At 36.6% G+C, this 14,608-nt stretch overlaps 1 protein-coding gene across 6 annotated transcripts in view; it reads left to right on the top strand.

Annotated features, from left to right (window-relative positions):
- Positions 1–14,608, top strand: part of DPP10 (dipeptidyl peptidase like 10) — a 362,759-nt gene that overhangs the window by 317,497 nt on the left and 30,654 nt on the right. For all 6 annotated transcript variants that reach the window (XR_006939924.1, XR_005861359.2, XR_005861360.2 and 3 more), the window contains exons 11-17: positions 1,431–1,554; positions 2,961–2,999; positions 4,329–4,436; positions 7,746–7,837; positions 9,257–9,304; positions 9,991–10,112; positions 12,787–12,834. Coding sequence is in view for 3 of the 6 variants with exons in the window: in XM_422126.8 (XP_422126.5) it covers positions 1,431–1,554; positions 2,961–2,999; positions 4,329–4,436; positions 7,746–7,837; positions 9,257–9,304; positions 9,991–10,112; positions 12,787–12,834 (581 nt within the window). In the remaining 3 variants the exon portion in view is untranslated. The remainder of the gene's footprint in view (positions 1–1,430; positions 1,555–2,960; positions 3,000–4,328; positions 4,437–7,745; positions 7,838–9,256; positions 9,305–9,990; positions 10,113–12,786; positions 12,835–14,608) is intronic.

Genomic DNA, 14,608 nt, shown 5'->3' with positions numbered 1-14,608 from the left:
AAAAAAGGCTTAGAGTAGATGAGATGACGTTATGGTTTGATTTGGACAATTAATTACTATATCAGCTGCTTTCCAAATGATTAAATGATGAAATCTCCTGTTTCCATCCCTGCCTACAGATGTTTTCAAATGGAACAGCTCAGGCTCTATTTTGTAAAATTTGGTTCTGGGATAATTCAGGCACTGGGGACAGTGGATGCTGTCTTGGTTCTGAAGAACGTGGAGAGAGGCTGTTCCTATAGATGTGTTTTGAACACTTCCTTTTGGCTGTCTTCAGGCTCCTGTATGCAAAGGGAAAGGCACACAGTTCTTGTTTCTTGAGTTCTGCTCTGGGGAACCAATTACCTGAGATCTGGTGTTGCACTCCGGTTTGTTTGTTGGATCCTTGCTTTGTTGGCTTTGTCACAAAGCCTTATGTTAGATCTTGTGTTCTTTTGGTGTATGTTTTTCTCCTTGATAAGGATTTGAAACAATTTCAAACAAACAAACAAAATATAGACTCAGAATATGCCTGAAGTTTCTACGTCCAGTTATTCCAGTATCTGCATGTGAAAATATTTAACTAATATTTATTTAACTTGCTAAAAGCAAGTTGTGTGTGTTGGGTTGTTCAGCTGTGTTGCTACCATAGAGCACCTTATAGGCAGGGTGACTGCAGGGAATTGCTGACTCCCGCACTCAGCTTCAGAGAGAATACTGACTCCAGCACACAGCTTTGCTGCTGGCACTGCTCAGCATCTTTGATCTAGTAAGATATCTTCTGAATGCATAATTAAATATGTGTTGTCAAAACATAATGAGCTCTTCCCTGGTATTAGACTGAAAACCTAGTTGTATGCAAATGATGACCCTTGTTTTCAAGTGGGGCTGAGTTTCCAAACAAGTTCTCACTGCTGTTGTGCGTAGCTCAGCTGGACTCTTTCCTGCAGAGGTCTCATTGTTAAATACTTGATATTTATCACAAGGGACATTACAGTTCTTTTTTTCTGAGCTGAATTCTTTTACAAAAGCGTGTATATTCTGAAGGTGTTATGAGAAAATACTGGCTTCTGTCAGAATTTAGTGTTGGTTTTTAAGTTGACAGGCAAGTGCATGGCTTATGTGTATTCACAGACATACCTCATAAGCTAACGTTTCCCAGTTGGAACATTTTATGCCTTACCAGTGGCTGAGAAGAAGTTGCTAATGGAGTACCGTTATACCAGTGGAATGGGAACAGCACGCTGGGATTGAGCCTTCCTGCTCAGTGCCTCCAGGAACAGATATTGGGCATTTGGGATTATTTTCCTCATCCCATAGTGCTGATCTTGTCATACAGTACAAGTCTTTCTGTACTTTTTTTTATTCGGTATTTGATGAACTGTATTTTTTTGGAATGTCTAATCTGAAGCTGGAATGATCTAAACAGTGTGTTTTTATTGTCTGTTTAGGGAATACTACATCACCATGGTGAAATGGGTAAGCAACACCAAGGCTGTGGTCAGATGGTTAAACAGACACCAGAATATCTCCATCCTTACAGTCTGTGAAACAACAACTGGAGCTTGCAGCAGAGTAAGTCAGATTTCTTTCTAAGTTTTCTTTTCTAGGTTTCTTCCTGCGTTTTGTTTTCATATGCAGAAAATATTTTCAGAAATCTGTTTGCAGATGCTGTAGTTGCAAACTGGATGTAATTAGTCGACAGGGAAGAAATAGGTGTGAGATCATTCCAAATCTGGTTAAATGATTTCATGCAATCAGCATCCTTGAGTGACATTTTCAGAATTACTCTACTTTGTTCATTTATTATCATCAGTGGAAACTGCAGTTGCTGAACATCATGTACTATGGATATAGCTAGTGCAGTGGCAAGCTTGTCTTCCTTCAGATACTTTCATGTTGCTGATCTCTGCTCTCTCCTCCTACAGAGTTTCATTTCAGATCTTTCTGGCTCTCACAGCTTACATACTTTAAAGGAAAACATGTAACATTCTGATAATTCTCACAAATTCAGCAGCAAAATTAAGTAACTTTAGAAAAAAAAATAAAAAAGCAACAGAGATATTTTAGTTTTGAGAGTAAACCAAGCTGAAATACATTTTTCTACTTGAGTGCAGCCTCTTGACATCCTTTGACCCAAGCTTTGACTTCTTAAACTCCTGAATTACATCTCTCCATTTTCAGTCTTGTATCTTGTGCAACTGCCTATTTTCCCTTTTGGAGTCACAGTTTCTTCCTAGAACTAACTGGAAGTATAAACATATAAATATATAACGTTACATGCTAATATCAGTAACAATAAAGGCTTTTGAAGTATAAATGATTATGTAGGTTGGCCTCCGAGTCAAAAATCTCTCGTTGGTGTCTGCTACTGAAGTCCATCGTGTTAGCGTGTTAGGGATATTTCTGAGCTTGTTGCTTATGTGCAATACTCTTGAATAGTGCAGGTTGTTTATCCTAACTCATAACCTGAGAGTTAGTCCTCGTTCCACGTGTTAGATTATGAACATGGAAATCTGTTGGCTGGATTGCTGCCTGGTGCCTTTATTCCTTTAAGAAAGTCAATCACAAGTCACTGTGAGCAGTCCCTTCTGAAGGGAAAGCTTTATGTGCTCCAAGGTCAGTAGACTTATGTGAAGTAGGTATCCAGGGAGCTGTAATCCAGGACATAATATGAAGGAGAGGGATGGAGGGAAATTTCATCCCAAAATAAATGAAATGCAGAGAAGGACCTTGTAGGTGGATGAGCAAGGCCACGTGCATAAAGCATCTTGATAGCTAATCAAAATGGATTGAAAAAGGCATTCTTTGGTCCCCTGTGGTGTTCTACCAAAAACTCAGGATAAAGCAACTTACTTTGGAATTAAATTATCATTTGTTTCAGTGTAAGAGCCAAAGAGGAAATGTGACAACTGTAGCACGGTAGGAAAAAAAACCCACAAAATGTTTTGAGACCATAAATTCTATTTCTTCTGTTACAGAAATATGAAATGCAATCAGATCTTTGGGTTCCTAAACAGGTATGGTATAAACACTGTTTCTGTGTGTATAAATTCTTTGCTATCATGTAGTTAAATAAAAATGACACTTAAAAAGCTATTAAAATCCTTTAAAAACTGGCTGTGGTTTAGGATCTTTAGTTTTAGCTGGGAATTTTAGAAGTGACTATGTAAACATTCAAATAGCATCTTCTTTGGTAATGAAATTGCTGTCTCAGTATCGCACAAGACATTTAGCTCTCGAGGTGACAATGTCATCGGTGGAAGGAGACGCAGCTTTCTGGAGAGCAGTTCAGATCTTTGAGATACCTGCCTGGGTTTTGGAGGCAGTGTTTCCTTCAGTTTTTGATCTCTCTTCATCCAGTAAAGAAGGTGCTTAGATGACCAACTGATTACCTACCTTACTCTTAAATGGATGAAGATAGATCGAACAAATCCTACTCCGAGCATTTCCTCTATACTCCACTGATGTTTTGTTTGTTTGTTTTTTCTTTTCTCATTGAAAAGTAACCTCACCAAATTAAATGCAATCGAGATCAAGTATTAGAAGTTATATGGGTTATAATTAGAAGGAATAAGAAAAATATTTTTAAATTCATGCCCAGAACAATATGTTGAACTAAATATTTCAGCAAATAATTTCATTTGCATAGCTTCTGAAAAGTCATCCAATAAATGGATGAAACACAATCTATTTCAGGCTTCATTTTGCACTGTGAAAATGTGAAATCATTTTAAAGGTATGTGCTTGTATAGCAAGCAGTTGTCCTTTAGTACTTCAGTGTAAAGTTAGCCATGGAGAAATGGTGTCACATCAGCCAACAAATTATGGTAAAACCATGATTTAGAATATCATTTAAACGTGCATATTTTTATGTGCAATTTTATTAAAATTGATGAGTCTTAAATACTTACTAAAGTTTTTCTGCATCCAGGCCATGGGAACATTTTTTCTCCTAATCAGAAGTAGGACTTACTTCTATCATTAATTGCATGCCTGTAAAGAAATGTATCCTGGAAAATCCCACTGCATTAGAGATGAGACTACCAGACCTTTTCACAAAGAGGAACAGTCTTGCAAGAACCGTACTTATGCTTCAGGACAAGATTGCATAATGATAACTACCTGCAGGAGCTACATTTAGCTCTAACTTCCATGTGTTTTATTTTTTAATCTTAGTGGAAATATTTATATATTTATATATCTTTATCCTTAAATCTAAGGATATTTCTCCATTTGTTTTCATGGCAACTACAGATAGCAAACAGACAAGAAACCTAAGGTTTCTTCTAAGTATTTGTGAAGTGGGATGGAAAGCATGGGAAACTAACATAATCTCACACTTACAGAATGAAGAACCCATTTTCTCCAGGGATGGCACTAAGTTCTTCATGGCTGTCCCAGTGAAACAGGGAGGCCGGGGCGAATTTCACCACATAGCCATGTTTATTGTTCAGGTAAGTTTTTGGTATCCTATTGGTTGTCCAGGACTGAGAACATTTTTTTGAAGGTAGGTGGTCACTTATCCTGTCATTTATCTGTCTAGATCTGTCTTGCAAAATAAGTGATGCTTTCTCTTTCTTTACTGTTGTGCTATGGGAGCACGTAGGATTTGCATATGAGAGGTATTTCCAAAGTGCACTCTTCGGAATGTTTCATGCTTTCTTTGTACCTCGATGAGCAAGCAGAGATGTTTTCTTGTTAAATTCTGTCAAAAATGTTTGATAGACACAGAAGTTCAAAAGACTTGCAGAAACCCTTATTTTACCCTCATTAAATACACTCTAAATATATATGTACCATTTTAAATTTTAATTCAGAATATTTAGAATTCTATGTGTGTAGACAAGAAAAGGAAGCAATAGCAAAAACTTAAAATGTCGTAAAAATTAGTACCCAGTTTTTACCCACTGCAGCATTTTCCCGTGGCTTCCATTTCCCGGGGACGTTGCTTTCCAAAGAAGAATCTGAAAGAAGATAACATTTCTGCTATGACTTTGAAGGTCACCAGCAAGAAGCTGTTATCACCTAATAAAGGAAATTATGCCCTGGAACAGAACGTTCCAAGGCTTCTATTTAAATCCAAAGAGCCTTAATCCAGGTACTTTAGCAGAGCCATATGACATAGGAGAGATTATCAAGCTACCCAACCCATCAGAATAACAGACTTGGCACCAGACGACTCTGTTATCTTCGCTTATGTTAGTGTTCTGGTGTGAACATTATTAAGTCTGAAATGTTCACAGTGTACTGTGGACAGCATAGGAGCAGAAGAGCCTTGATGAAATTTTAACTTGAAGAAGCAAGAAGATATTTGGTCACTGGAGTATGTGTATGGAGAAGGAATTAGAGAAGAAAAAAGGAATCAGAGACTTGACAAATATCATCTTCTAAAGGATACAGTAGCTCAGATGAGAAACTTGTTAAGGTGTATTAACAAAATAACCACACAGAAGTCCACAAAAGAAGAAAAAAAATCTGTCAATCAGTGACATTTTGGTTCCTTTCCCAATATTGTGAAGAAGTATCTTCAAAATACAAGAAATAATAGTGATATAGATCTGAATATTAACTTGCAGCATTCCCAAGAATGTTACAATCAAATTTGGTTTAAACCTATAGGCCTTGATGTTTTCATTACTATGGAAACTTGATCTGGGTTTAAAAAAACACTTAAAAGGTTAAGCAATTTTTATTCAATAATATAATTAAATATCTACATACTTTTAAATACAACTTTTAATGCCTCCACAATAATTTTAATGTCAAGATTATGATTAGGAGCTTAGTATTCTGTCACTGTTGGGCAGAGTTAGAGTCCTGGCTACTTCAGAGCTCCAAAAATAAAAAAAACCCTGAATTTTTGACCACCACTGACAGGAATAAACATGTCCCAGTGACGCCACCTATGACAAATTTGTGTTTAAATATATAGCTGCTCCCAGGAAGACAAGGAAATGCGATATCCCATGTAGCAACCATTAGTCATCAATGAGCAACATTCTGAGTGGTAATGGAGCTGAAACAGAGCAGTGAAGGACTGAAAATGTGTTTATATGATGTGCTTTACTCACTGCATTAATCCGATTGTCCATTATCTCTAAAGCAAACACGGAGGCATAAAAATTATATTAACCATTGCACATAAAGTCTGTTGTTCCATCAGATGTTTGTCACACCTTGTGAGAGCTACAGGGGCATGACAGGTGCCATGAAGAATGTAAAGCAGCTGCCACATGGTTGTACTTTCATCATGTTGGAGCTCAGTTCAAGTTAGAATTTGTCATATTATATACTATATTTCATACATATATTACATACATATATACTACTCAGTACAGATATCAGCTCATCAACAGAAATCAACCAAACTTAAAGTATAGGCTTCAGGAAATTTAAATGACTTTAAAGACCTAACATGAACATACAGCGAGAAAGTAAATTTTAATGGCTTGCTTTAGATTCATTTAATCATGTGTCTATATGTCAGTCTTCAGCAGAATAGTAACAAATGATGATTTTTCTTAGGCTGCGTTTCTTTGTACTTTAGAAAAGCATGTGTCAATGATATAATCCAAGCGGGTTAGCAGAAGCATCTAATTAAATCTTCTTGCAGGGGGAGGTTACTGTTTGAAAGGTTACTGTCTATCATAGGTTATTTACTGTCTGAATGCAGAGGGCTAGATATGTGTTTTATTGTATTCAGATCCTTTTAGTAACTTATGAAATATTCAAAAGAAACTAATCTCAAAATGGGATTGAATCACAGGTCATGCATCTAGAAATTTCTTACTTGGGGTTTTGCAACTTTACAAATACTTTTTTTCCAACTACAGAAGAAATGTTATAGAAAAATTTTAATGGATCAAGGCGAAAACTTCCCGCAAGCTTCATAAATTATGCAGAATGGCCATAACCTTGAGAAATGACTGTGTTTGTTAATGCTTGGCCATGCTTTTTATTGCTGTTTCTTGTTAGATTCTGCGATCTCAGTATTTAAATATTTCTTTCAGTAGTTGCAGTTCCTGTCTCTCCTGAAAGGAAACGGTTCCTTGTAGAAAATGACTGTTTTTTTGAATCATTTCTGGAGACATTGCTGAATAGCAGAACCTTCCTGAACAAGGGAGCCAGCATCTTAAACATCTGTACAGCATTGTAGCACAATGTTCCAAGTTTCAGTCGATGTTTGCAAGTCTTGTTGTAGTGATAGCAGACCATTCTTTCCTTGTAGATCTGTTAAAAAAGAGATCAATTCCAACAGACGCACTTTTGTTTTACCATTACCAGTTTTGTCTCATAATTGAATATGAAAACAGGATTTTTTATATCCAGGCCAATCATCGTCATCTCTGAGCTGCGCCACTGTAAAGGAAAGAAGCAAAACAACACTAGGAGAAGTAAAATATGTACAGTGATAAGATTCTTAGCTTGAAGTATAGGAATTCTCTAACGTGTTGGCATATGGACAACTGAAAGAAAACTTCTGGTGTTAACTGAGATGATATTAATGACTTTGAAAACTATATACGGGAGAGAAAGAATACTTAAAGTTCCAACCTGTAATAATATGAGCATACAGTGACAAAGTAAATTTTAATGGCTTGCTTTAGATTCATTTAATCATGGGTCTATTTGTCAATCTTCAGCAGAATAGTTTTTGTGAGTTAAAGATTTGACAGCTGTATTGACATCGCACAAACAATCCTGCTACGCAAAGAGAAATGTAACAAGTAAGATAAAAGTTAATATTTTTCATCTCTCTCCAGGCTAAAAGTGAGCAGATCATGGTGAGACACCTGACATCAGGAAATTGGGAAGTTATCAAAATCCTGGCATATGATGAAAGTACTCAAAACATGTAAGCACTACTCTCTTTGTTTGTGCAAATATCTGAGCTATTAAAGTGGAATTCATTTAACTGGAAATAATGTATCTGAAATTAAGCATCAATATTTCTTTCATTTTGGAACATTACATTCTACATAAAATGCCACTGTAAGGCAATTTATCTGCCAGTGTATTCCTGTGTGTGTTTTTATGCACAGAGAAAAGGAACATATCGTGACATCTGTTCATTGTGGTTTTTAAGAAATCAACACACAACACAGCAATAATAACATTTTTTTGGCTTTTTCTTGGATTCCAGAAGAGGAAATCATAGTAAATGTTCAGTACTTGATAAAACTCAGGATACTTTAGTTTTTCAGCTCACATGGTTACTGTCTGAAGTCTGAACCTTCAGTGATCTGATTCAAACTCCAAAATTCCAATCAAATCATCCAACCCCCAGATTTTCACCCAGAAGATAAATCTTCCCGAAGCCCCTCTTGGCATTACAGTGGGAATAAATGCACCACGTAACTGGTGATTCCTGGGAGCAGAGAAGAACTGACACAAAACATCTGAAGGTTCCAGTTGCCTCCAGTGGATCTTGGTTAGCCTTAACATGTACCTCCACATGGCAAATTAAATACATACATAGAGAAAAAACGTGTCAAATCCTGATTTTTTTTGAAGTAAATCATACTTCAGCAAGGATATTTTGCATCTGCAACATCTTTCGAGTCAGAGAAATACCTTTTCTGGCCTGTACTTCTATGGATTTTAAAGCTGTAGGTGTAGAGAATGTCACAATTCTTCTCCAAGGCTTAGCAGAATAAATGAGGTCAGGATGGAGCCAGCCTGCAGAGAGGTGGCAGGCTGCATAAGTGCTTTCTCAGCCACCTGAGGGGAATTCTGTACCCTCCTACGTTGCAGACAGAAACTCTGAAGGATGTCATCTGAAGCACACCAAGGACTTGCCTTTTTACTATTTCAGCAGCTGTACTAATCCTTTTTCCTCCCACGTAACCTTGCTGTAAAAATTTCCCAAGGTCTCTAGGCAGAATAAAGAGTCGGTCAACAGCTCAAAAAGGTTTTCAGGTATCAGAATACCTATTGTATTCTACAATATAAATTCAATATGACCTTTTTCTGCTCTTTGGATTTATACTGGAAATTCCTGAAGTGAAGGAAGAACTTTATGTTCTGCATTTGTAATATGCAGAAAGGGATCCTAGTGGCCACTGGAGCTCCTGGACGTTACTGAAATTGAGCAAAAACATCTTATCACTGTTTAACTATGAAATTGTATAGCATTTGTAATAATTATTCCACAGAACAGGTTTTAAATAAGTCTTGGGAACTTCTAATTTTAAAAAAATGTGCTTTATGATGTCTTGCCCCTTTCAGACAGTTTACCAAACTGAGTTTAACTTTGTTCATCTTTTGAATACAGTTATTTCTTAAGCACTGAAGAGTCCCCAAGAGGAAGACAGCTGCATAGGTAAGGAGTACACATGTCTGTCTTGATAGCGTCTTCATCCCAAGCCACAAATGCTAAGATGACATTATGTGAGCTTAATTGTTGCTGTATATTATATTATTTATATTATGTATATATTATGAACTGTAAGAAGGAAAGAATCCCAATTTTTTGAAACTAAAAAAGCCAACAGAATTTTGTGTTAAAAAAGAGAAAATATATATTTGTACACAATATATTTTTACAGTTATCTCTACTAGCCCTTTAAGAGCACTGAAAAATGCTATGCTGGAAGGCAGGAATGTAATACATATATTTTTAAAAATAGTGAAATTCTTCCAAATGCAGATAATTGTTGTTAGACTCTAGTCATGCAATTTAAATTGTGTGACCAAAGAACCTCCTTCTTACACAAAACACGGTGCTTAAATCTGAAGTTAACGATCGATTTTGTGGTGTCCTTCAAATGTTGTTACCCCAGGGCACTGCTATTGAAATCCCAGACCTGCTTTGGGCAGGTTTTGGATTATATCCACATTACCCAGTTTAAAGAGCAGTAATTCATTCTGTCCTCCATGAACAGTTTGCACCAGGCACAAAATAAGATAGTGATAGTTTGGCAAAATAAATTCTGTCACACTGATCAGCTAATTCTTGGTTAATTGTTATTTTATTCCAATGGAAAATGTTTCTTTTTTTTTCCCCAGTGTGTCAACAGTGGGATCATTGAATCGACAGTGCCTCTCATGTAACTTCTTGAAAGACCAGTGCACATACTTCAGTGCAAAATTTAGCCCCATGAACAGGCATTTTTTACTGCACTGTAAGGGTAAGTCAAATGCATACCTTGTAATGGTACTGTGTTTTCTTCTGAATTAATGTATACCTATAAGAAGTTCACTAGGCTGGAGTCTAATATTTAGCACAGTAGTGGATTATTCAAAGTTCTGTACAGGGTTTCTTGAAAGACACTGAGTAAAAGATCTTCTGTGTAAAAGCTAAATAAGCATGTGACATCAGAAAGCTGTTTCAGTCCTAGCCATTCTGTCTTACTAAACAACAATGACTTTCAAATTCATCCTCATTTAAAAACCTTCACAACAAAGTATGGGATTTTATAGTGGTGATACTGTAGTTCATAGCGAGTGAAGAAGTTTACTTAATTATATTATGTTTTGGGATTGATTTTGCACAACTATACCTAGTTAAAAAATGAAGACCTTTTAACTTTTTATTGCTCGGTGCATTCCAATAGCACTAAATGTCACCAGTTGGTTCAGAGTTGGTATGTGCAAACAGAAAACCAGAACCAACACTCAGGAAATAACACAGATAAATAAATGAGATTGTGGAAACAGGTTCAGAAAAGAATGTAGTAATCAGGGATAAAATTTATATCTTGGCCTGTCGACCTTGAAACTTGCAATATTTTATAGGCAATACTCTCCTAACGTTTTTGCTCAACAAACATCAAATTGAAAATAGTAGGACACAAGTCACCTGAAGCATGACTGGCCCATTCTATTTACATGCATTTTTATACTTATTTTGCAATTGCAGATTGTTTTACACAAAAATAAAATATCTCCCAGCTTGAGAATTGAATCTACTCAAACAAACAATGAATATATATTGGCTAAAATAAGTTTTTTTATTATTTTTTTTCTTTTTTTTGTGTGTGTGTGTTTGTGGAACTGCACCTATAATACATTGCTGATTAGAAAAAAATGAATGTACCACCTCTATGGTTTCTACACGGTTAAAGCTGCAGCAGAAGTTATGGAGATAATCCCAAGGCCCAGTATGGAGCTCCTCTTTATTTAGGCTGAGTTTTCCCTTGTGCTTGACATTGACCTATGGGGAAAGTCTCAGATTCCTACAAGAAGGAACACTGGTAAACTGGAAGAGATATTTGCTCTGAATCTGCAGTGTGCTATGGCCCAAAAATATGATTTCTTATTATTTTGTTAGCAGAGTATATTTAGGCTGTATTTTTTTTTCCTTTGGTATAAAACTGTGGATGCCAATAGGAACTTGCACATAAAATTGCTCACAAGTGAATTTGGAGATTCCAGTTCTCTGTTTGAGTTGGTAAGACTGCCGATCACCCTCCCAGGATTAAACTTACACTTCAACCAGTAGGCTGAAGTAGGCCCTACAATGAAGGTGACAATCTGGCAGCAGCGTGGCCCCAAAGTATTGCCACCACTCTGGAAAATGCTTGTGATGGCATGGATCTCTGACAGTATCTTTAAGTTGACAGCAACATTACCACAGAGCTGCTTTCAAGCATCCAAGAAAACTACTTTCAGGAGACAGGGGATGGCACATCTGTGTGCATCCATACTCATTTTCCAACAATGAAAAGCCTGAGTTGCTGCAAAGTCAGGTCTCACTGAGAGACTTGAAAATCTGTGAGGATCTGGCTTGATCTATGAAAGTTTCTTCCACCTTCTGTTTACCTAATAAGCACCTTTATATGGTCATTTTTTCTTCTTAATTACTCTCAGCCAGATCTGTCTCAGTATACCAGTTGTATCCATCTCCAGAAGGTCTTCAGAGACCTCCCTGAGTGACGTGTTCATTTTTAATCTGGTAGGAGGATTAGCTCCACAGCTCTCAGTCTTGGCAAGCATCATTTACACCTTTTCTTCTACACTGCTTGTGGACTTTTCCTTTAGCACTTCATAAACACTAGCAGATGTTAGTCTCTCCACTCAAATAAATTAGGGAGTAATTAGAAGTAGAGATTGTTTTTTTTCCCATTTTATACAGCAGGGAGTAAGATGTGTTTAGTGTTAGCTAGAGCAGACTGATGGCAAATCCAGGAGTGTGCTTAGTTCAGATGAGCTGTGATACAATGCCTATAGCACAAGTCTTTCTCCTTTCTGACTGGTTTTTAATCTACTTTAATGTCCTTTTTTTCAAAATCTGATATTACTCCTATTTTTTAGAACAGCAAATAGAGATACCCTTGAAAATGCCAGTGCGTTCCCCTCCAAAATAGCAAAATAGCAGGTTCTGAACAACTGCCTTTCTTAAATTGGAACACAAAAGGGGAAAAAAAAAAAAAAAAAAAAAAAAAAAAAAAAAAAAAAAAAAGCAAAGAAGGGGCAACTGAAGAAATTCTCCTCTTGAAGAGCTAAGGCAGAAAGCTTTGATTTGCCAGCAGTATACCTGCAAGATTTTTGTCAATGTTCTTCCTGGATGAAGAGAATTAAATTGGTAAAAATCTTCAGTGGAAGCTTTCTGAGGCTGTGAGTGGCATCATATCATTTATTACAGGTACTTAAGTTTCCCTAGGCTTGTGCCACAATTGAGAGAATTGTCTTACCCAAGAGACAGTGGTGGAATTACTGCTGCACTTGAAGTGAGGCATGTATTTGGGGATTACAGCATCTGGCCTTACAAGGTTACTGATGTTTTCATTCTGTGTTATTTACTGAAATACTGACTAGTAGACATCCTACACTTCCTCTGATTTTCTTCTGTCTTCAAAACAGGGCCAGGTGTTCCAGTTGTTAGCGTGCACAGTACCACTGACAGTGGAAGTGAGTATTCCTCGTGGAATAGGTGTATTTTATTATTGTCTTTGACTGATTTGGGGAGTGTGGAAGAAGGGGAAGACTGCTACAAATAAATGAAAACTAACATATGTGCCATTCATAGAAGGTTCTACTAATTGCCTGTTAGTGACATCCACATCTGTAAATGATATGGATAAAAGGTAATCAAATGACTAGAACTTTTCCAAGCTTTTCAGATATGTTTTATGCTCAGTGCATATCTTTCATCTTCTGTTTACGCCTGTGTTAATTAGATGGCAGTTTGCTCTTCATCCCTTTCACTTTCTATGTAAATTATACTGCCATTACGATAGATGTCCTGTATAGATGTTTTCTAAAGGTTATAATCCAATTATCTTGAAATAAAGTGCGGACCTTGGAGGACAGATCATAAAATCTGACCTACATACAGTGAACTTAGACCTATTTTCACATTTCTCAGATCAGAGCAACTCCACTGACATTTTCAATGTTGTTGGCAAGTCCAAAAACAAGGCCTTTATAAGAAGGTACTCAATACTTCTAATTCTGAAATTTTACACTTTACTTTCTGTGTGTTGACACCAATCTACAGCCAGGTATTTTCTGGTTGTTAGAGGTCCACTGTAATATAAGACTGTCCTTGAGCTGTAGAATTGGCAACATGAGGTCTTTCTCTAGTGCAGTACAGGTAAGCACGCTGCCTCCATACCTTCAATTCCACTGTGGTTCCACACAGCATGAAGATGTGGATCAAAGGAAGAGGAAGATCTTTACATTCAAAACCACTAGACCAATCATTACCTGTCCTGATTTTATCCAACATATCATGTCCAGAATTTTCCCCGGAATCCAAAAGTTCTGAATTCTGCTTGTCTGCATTCCTTTTGACCTAAGCCAGCTGCTGTTAAACTACAACAGAAGACCTGACCATCCATAATCTGAATTAGCATACTGATCAACAGTATCATGCTATCAAGTGTTCAGCAACACTTTGTCTTCCTATTTTTTTAGTGTCACTGTTGATAGTATTTGTTAATCTCAGTGCCTTATCACACTAAAGTGGAGGAGTTTTATCCAGTTCATTAAGAGGTAGATACTGCTGAAGTGAATCCATTGACTTCTGTAGAGCTTCTGAGTTCTGTGACAGTACACTTTGACTCCTATTAGTTGTATCGAAAGTACTATTGATAGTGAATCATTGTAAGAGATTTATGTAGAGCATCTTAAAGCAAAATAAAGCAAGTCAGAATAGAGGGAACTTGTTTGCTGTAGCAGCAAGAAGCCAAATTATAAGACAGATAATTTATCTATAATATTTCAGTGCAAGATTATATTATCCTCTTCAATTAATAAAACAATAATTATGGATTACTTCAATTATTTCATCCTGAGAGTATAATTACACCATTTTGGTTGACTGCCCAGAAAAGACATGCTCCTTAAGTAGTCCCTTCTGGACTGAATTGGATGGTTTATTATTTAATTAAAAAAAAAAAAAAAAAAAAAAAAAAAAACCATTTTGGAATCAGGATTGTTAACTTGAGTGAAAACATGAAAAGAGAAAAAAAAAAAAGGAACTAATTAATCTTCCATATGCAAAATGACTGCTTAAACCCTGTTTGCAGCTTTAAACAAGACGTAAGTCTTGTTCTTGGTTGAAATGCAGAAGACAAATAAGGGCATGCAGCGGTCAAGTAGAGCTGTAATGGCTAAATATTAATGTGTAATATGTAGCCTGAAAGAGCAGGATGTAGGGTATTGCCCAGCAGACTGTTTT

The sequence above is a fragment of the Gallus gallus genome, chromosome 7 (assembly GCF_016699485.2).
Source record: "Gallus gallus isolate bGalGal1 chromosome 7, bGalGal1.mat.broiler.GRCg7b, whole genome shotgun sequence".
NCBI classification, from domain to species: domain Eukaryota; kingdom Metazoa; phylum Chordata; class Aves; order Galliformes; family Phasianidae; genus Gallus; species Gallus gallus.
Note: the sequence above shows the minus strand (reverse complement) of the source record. Positions and strands in the feature narration are given on the sequence as shown.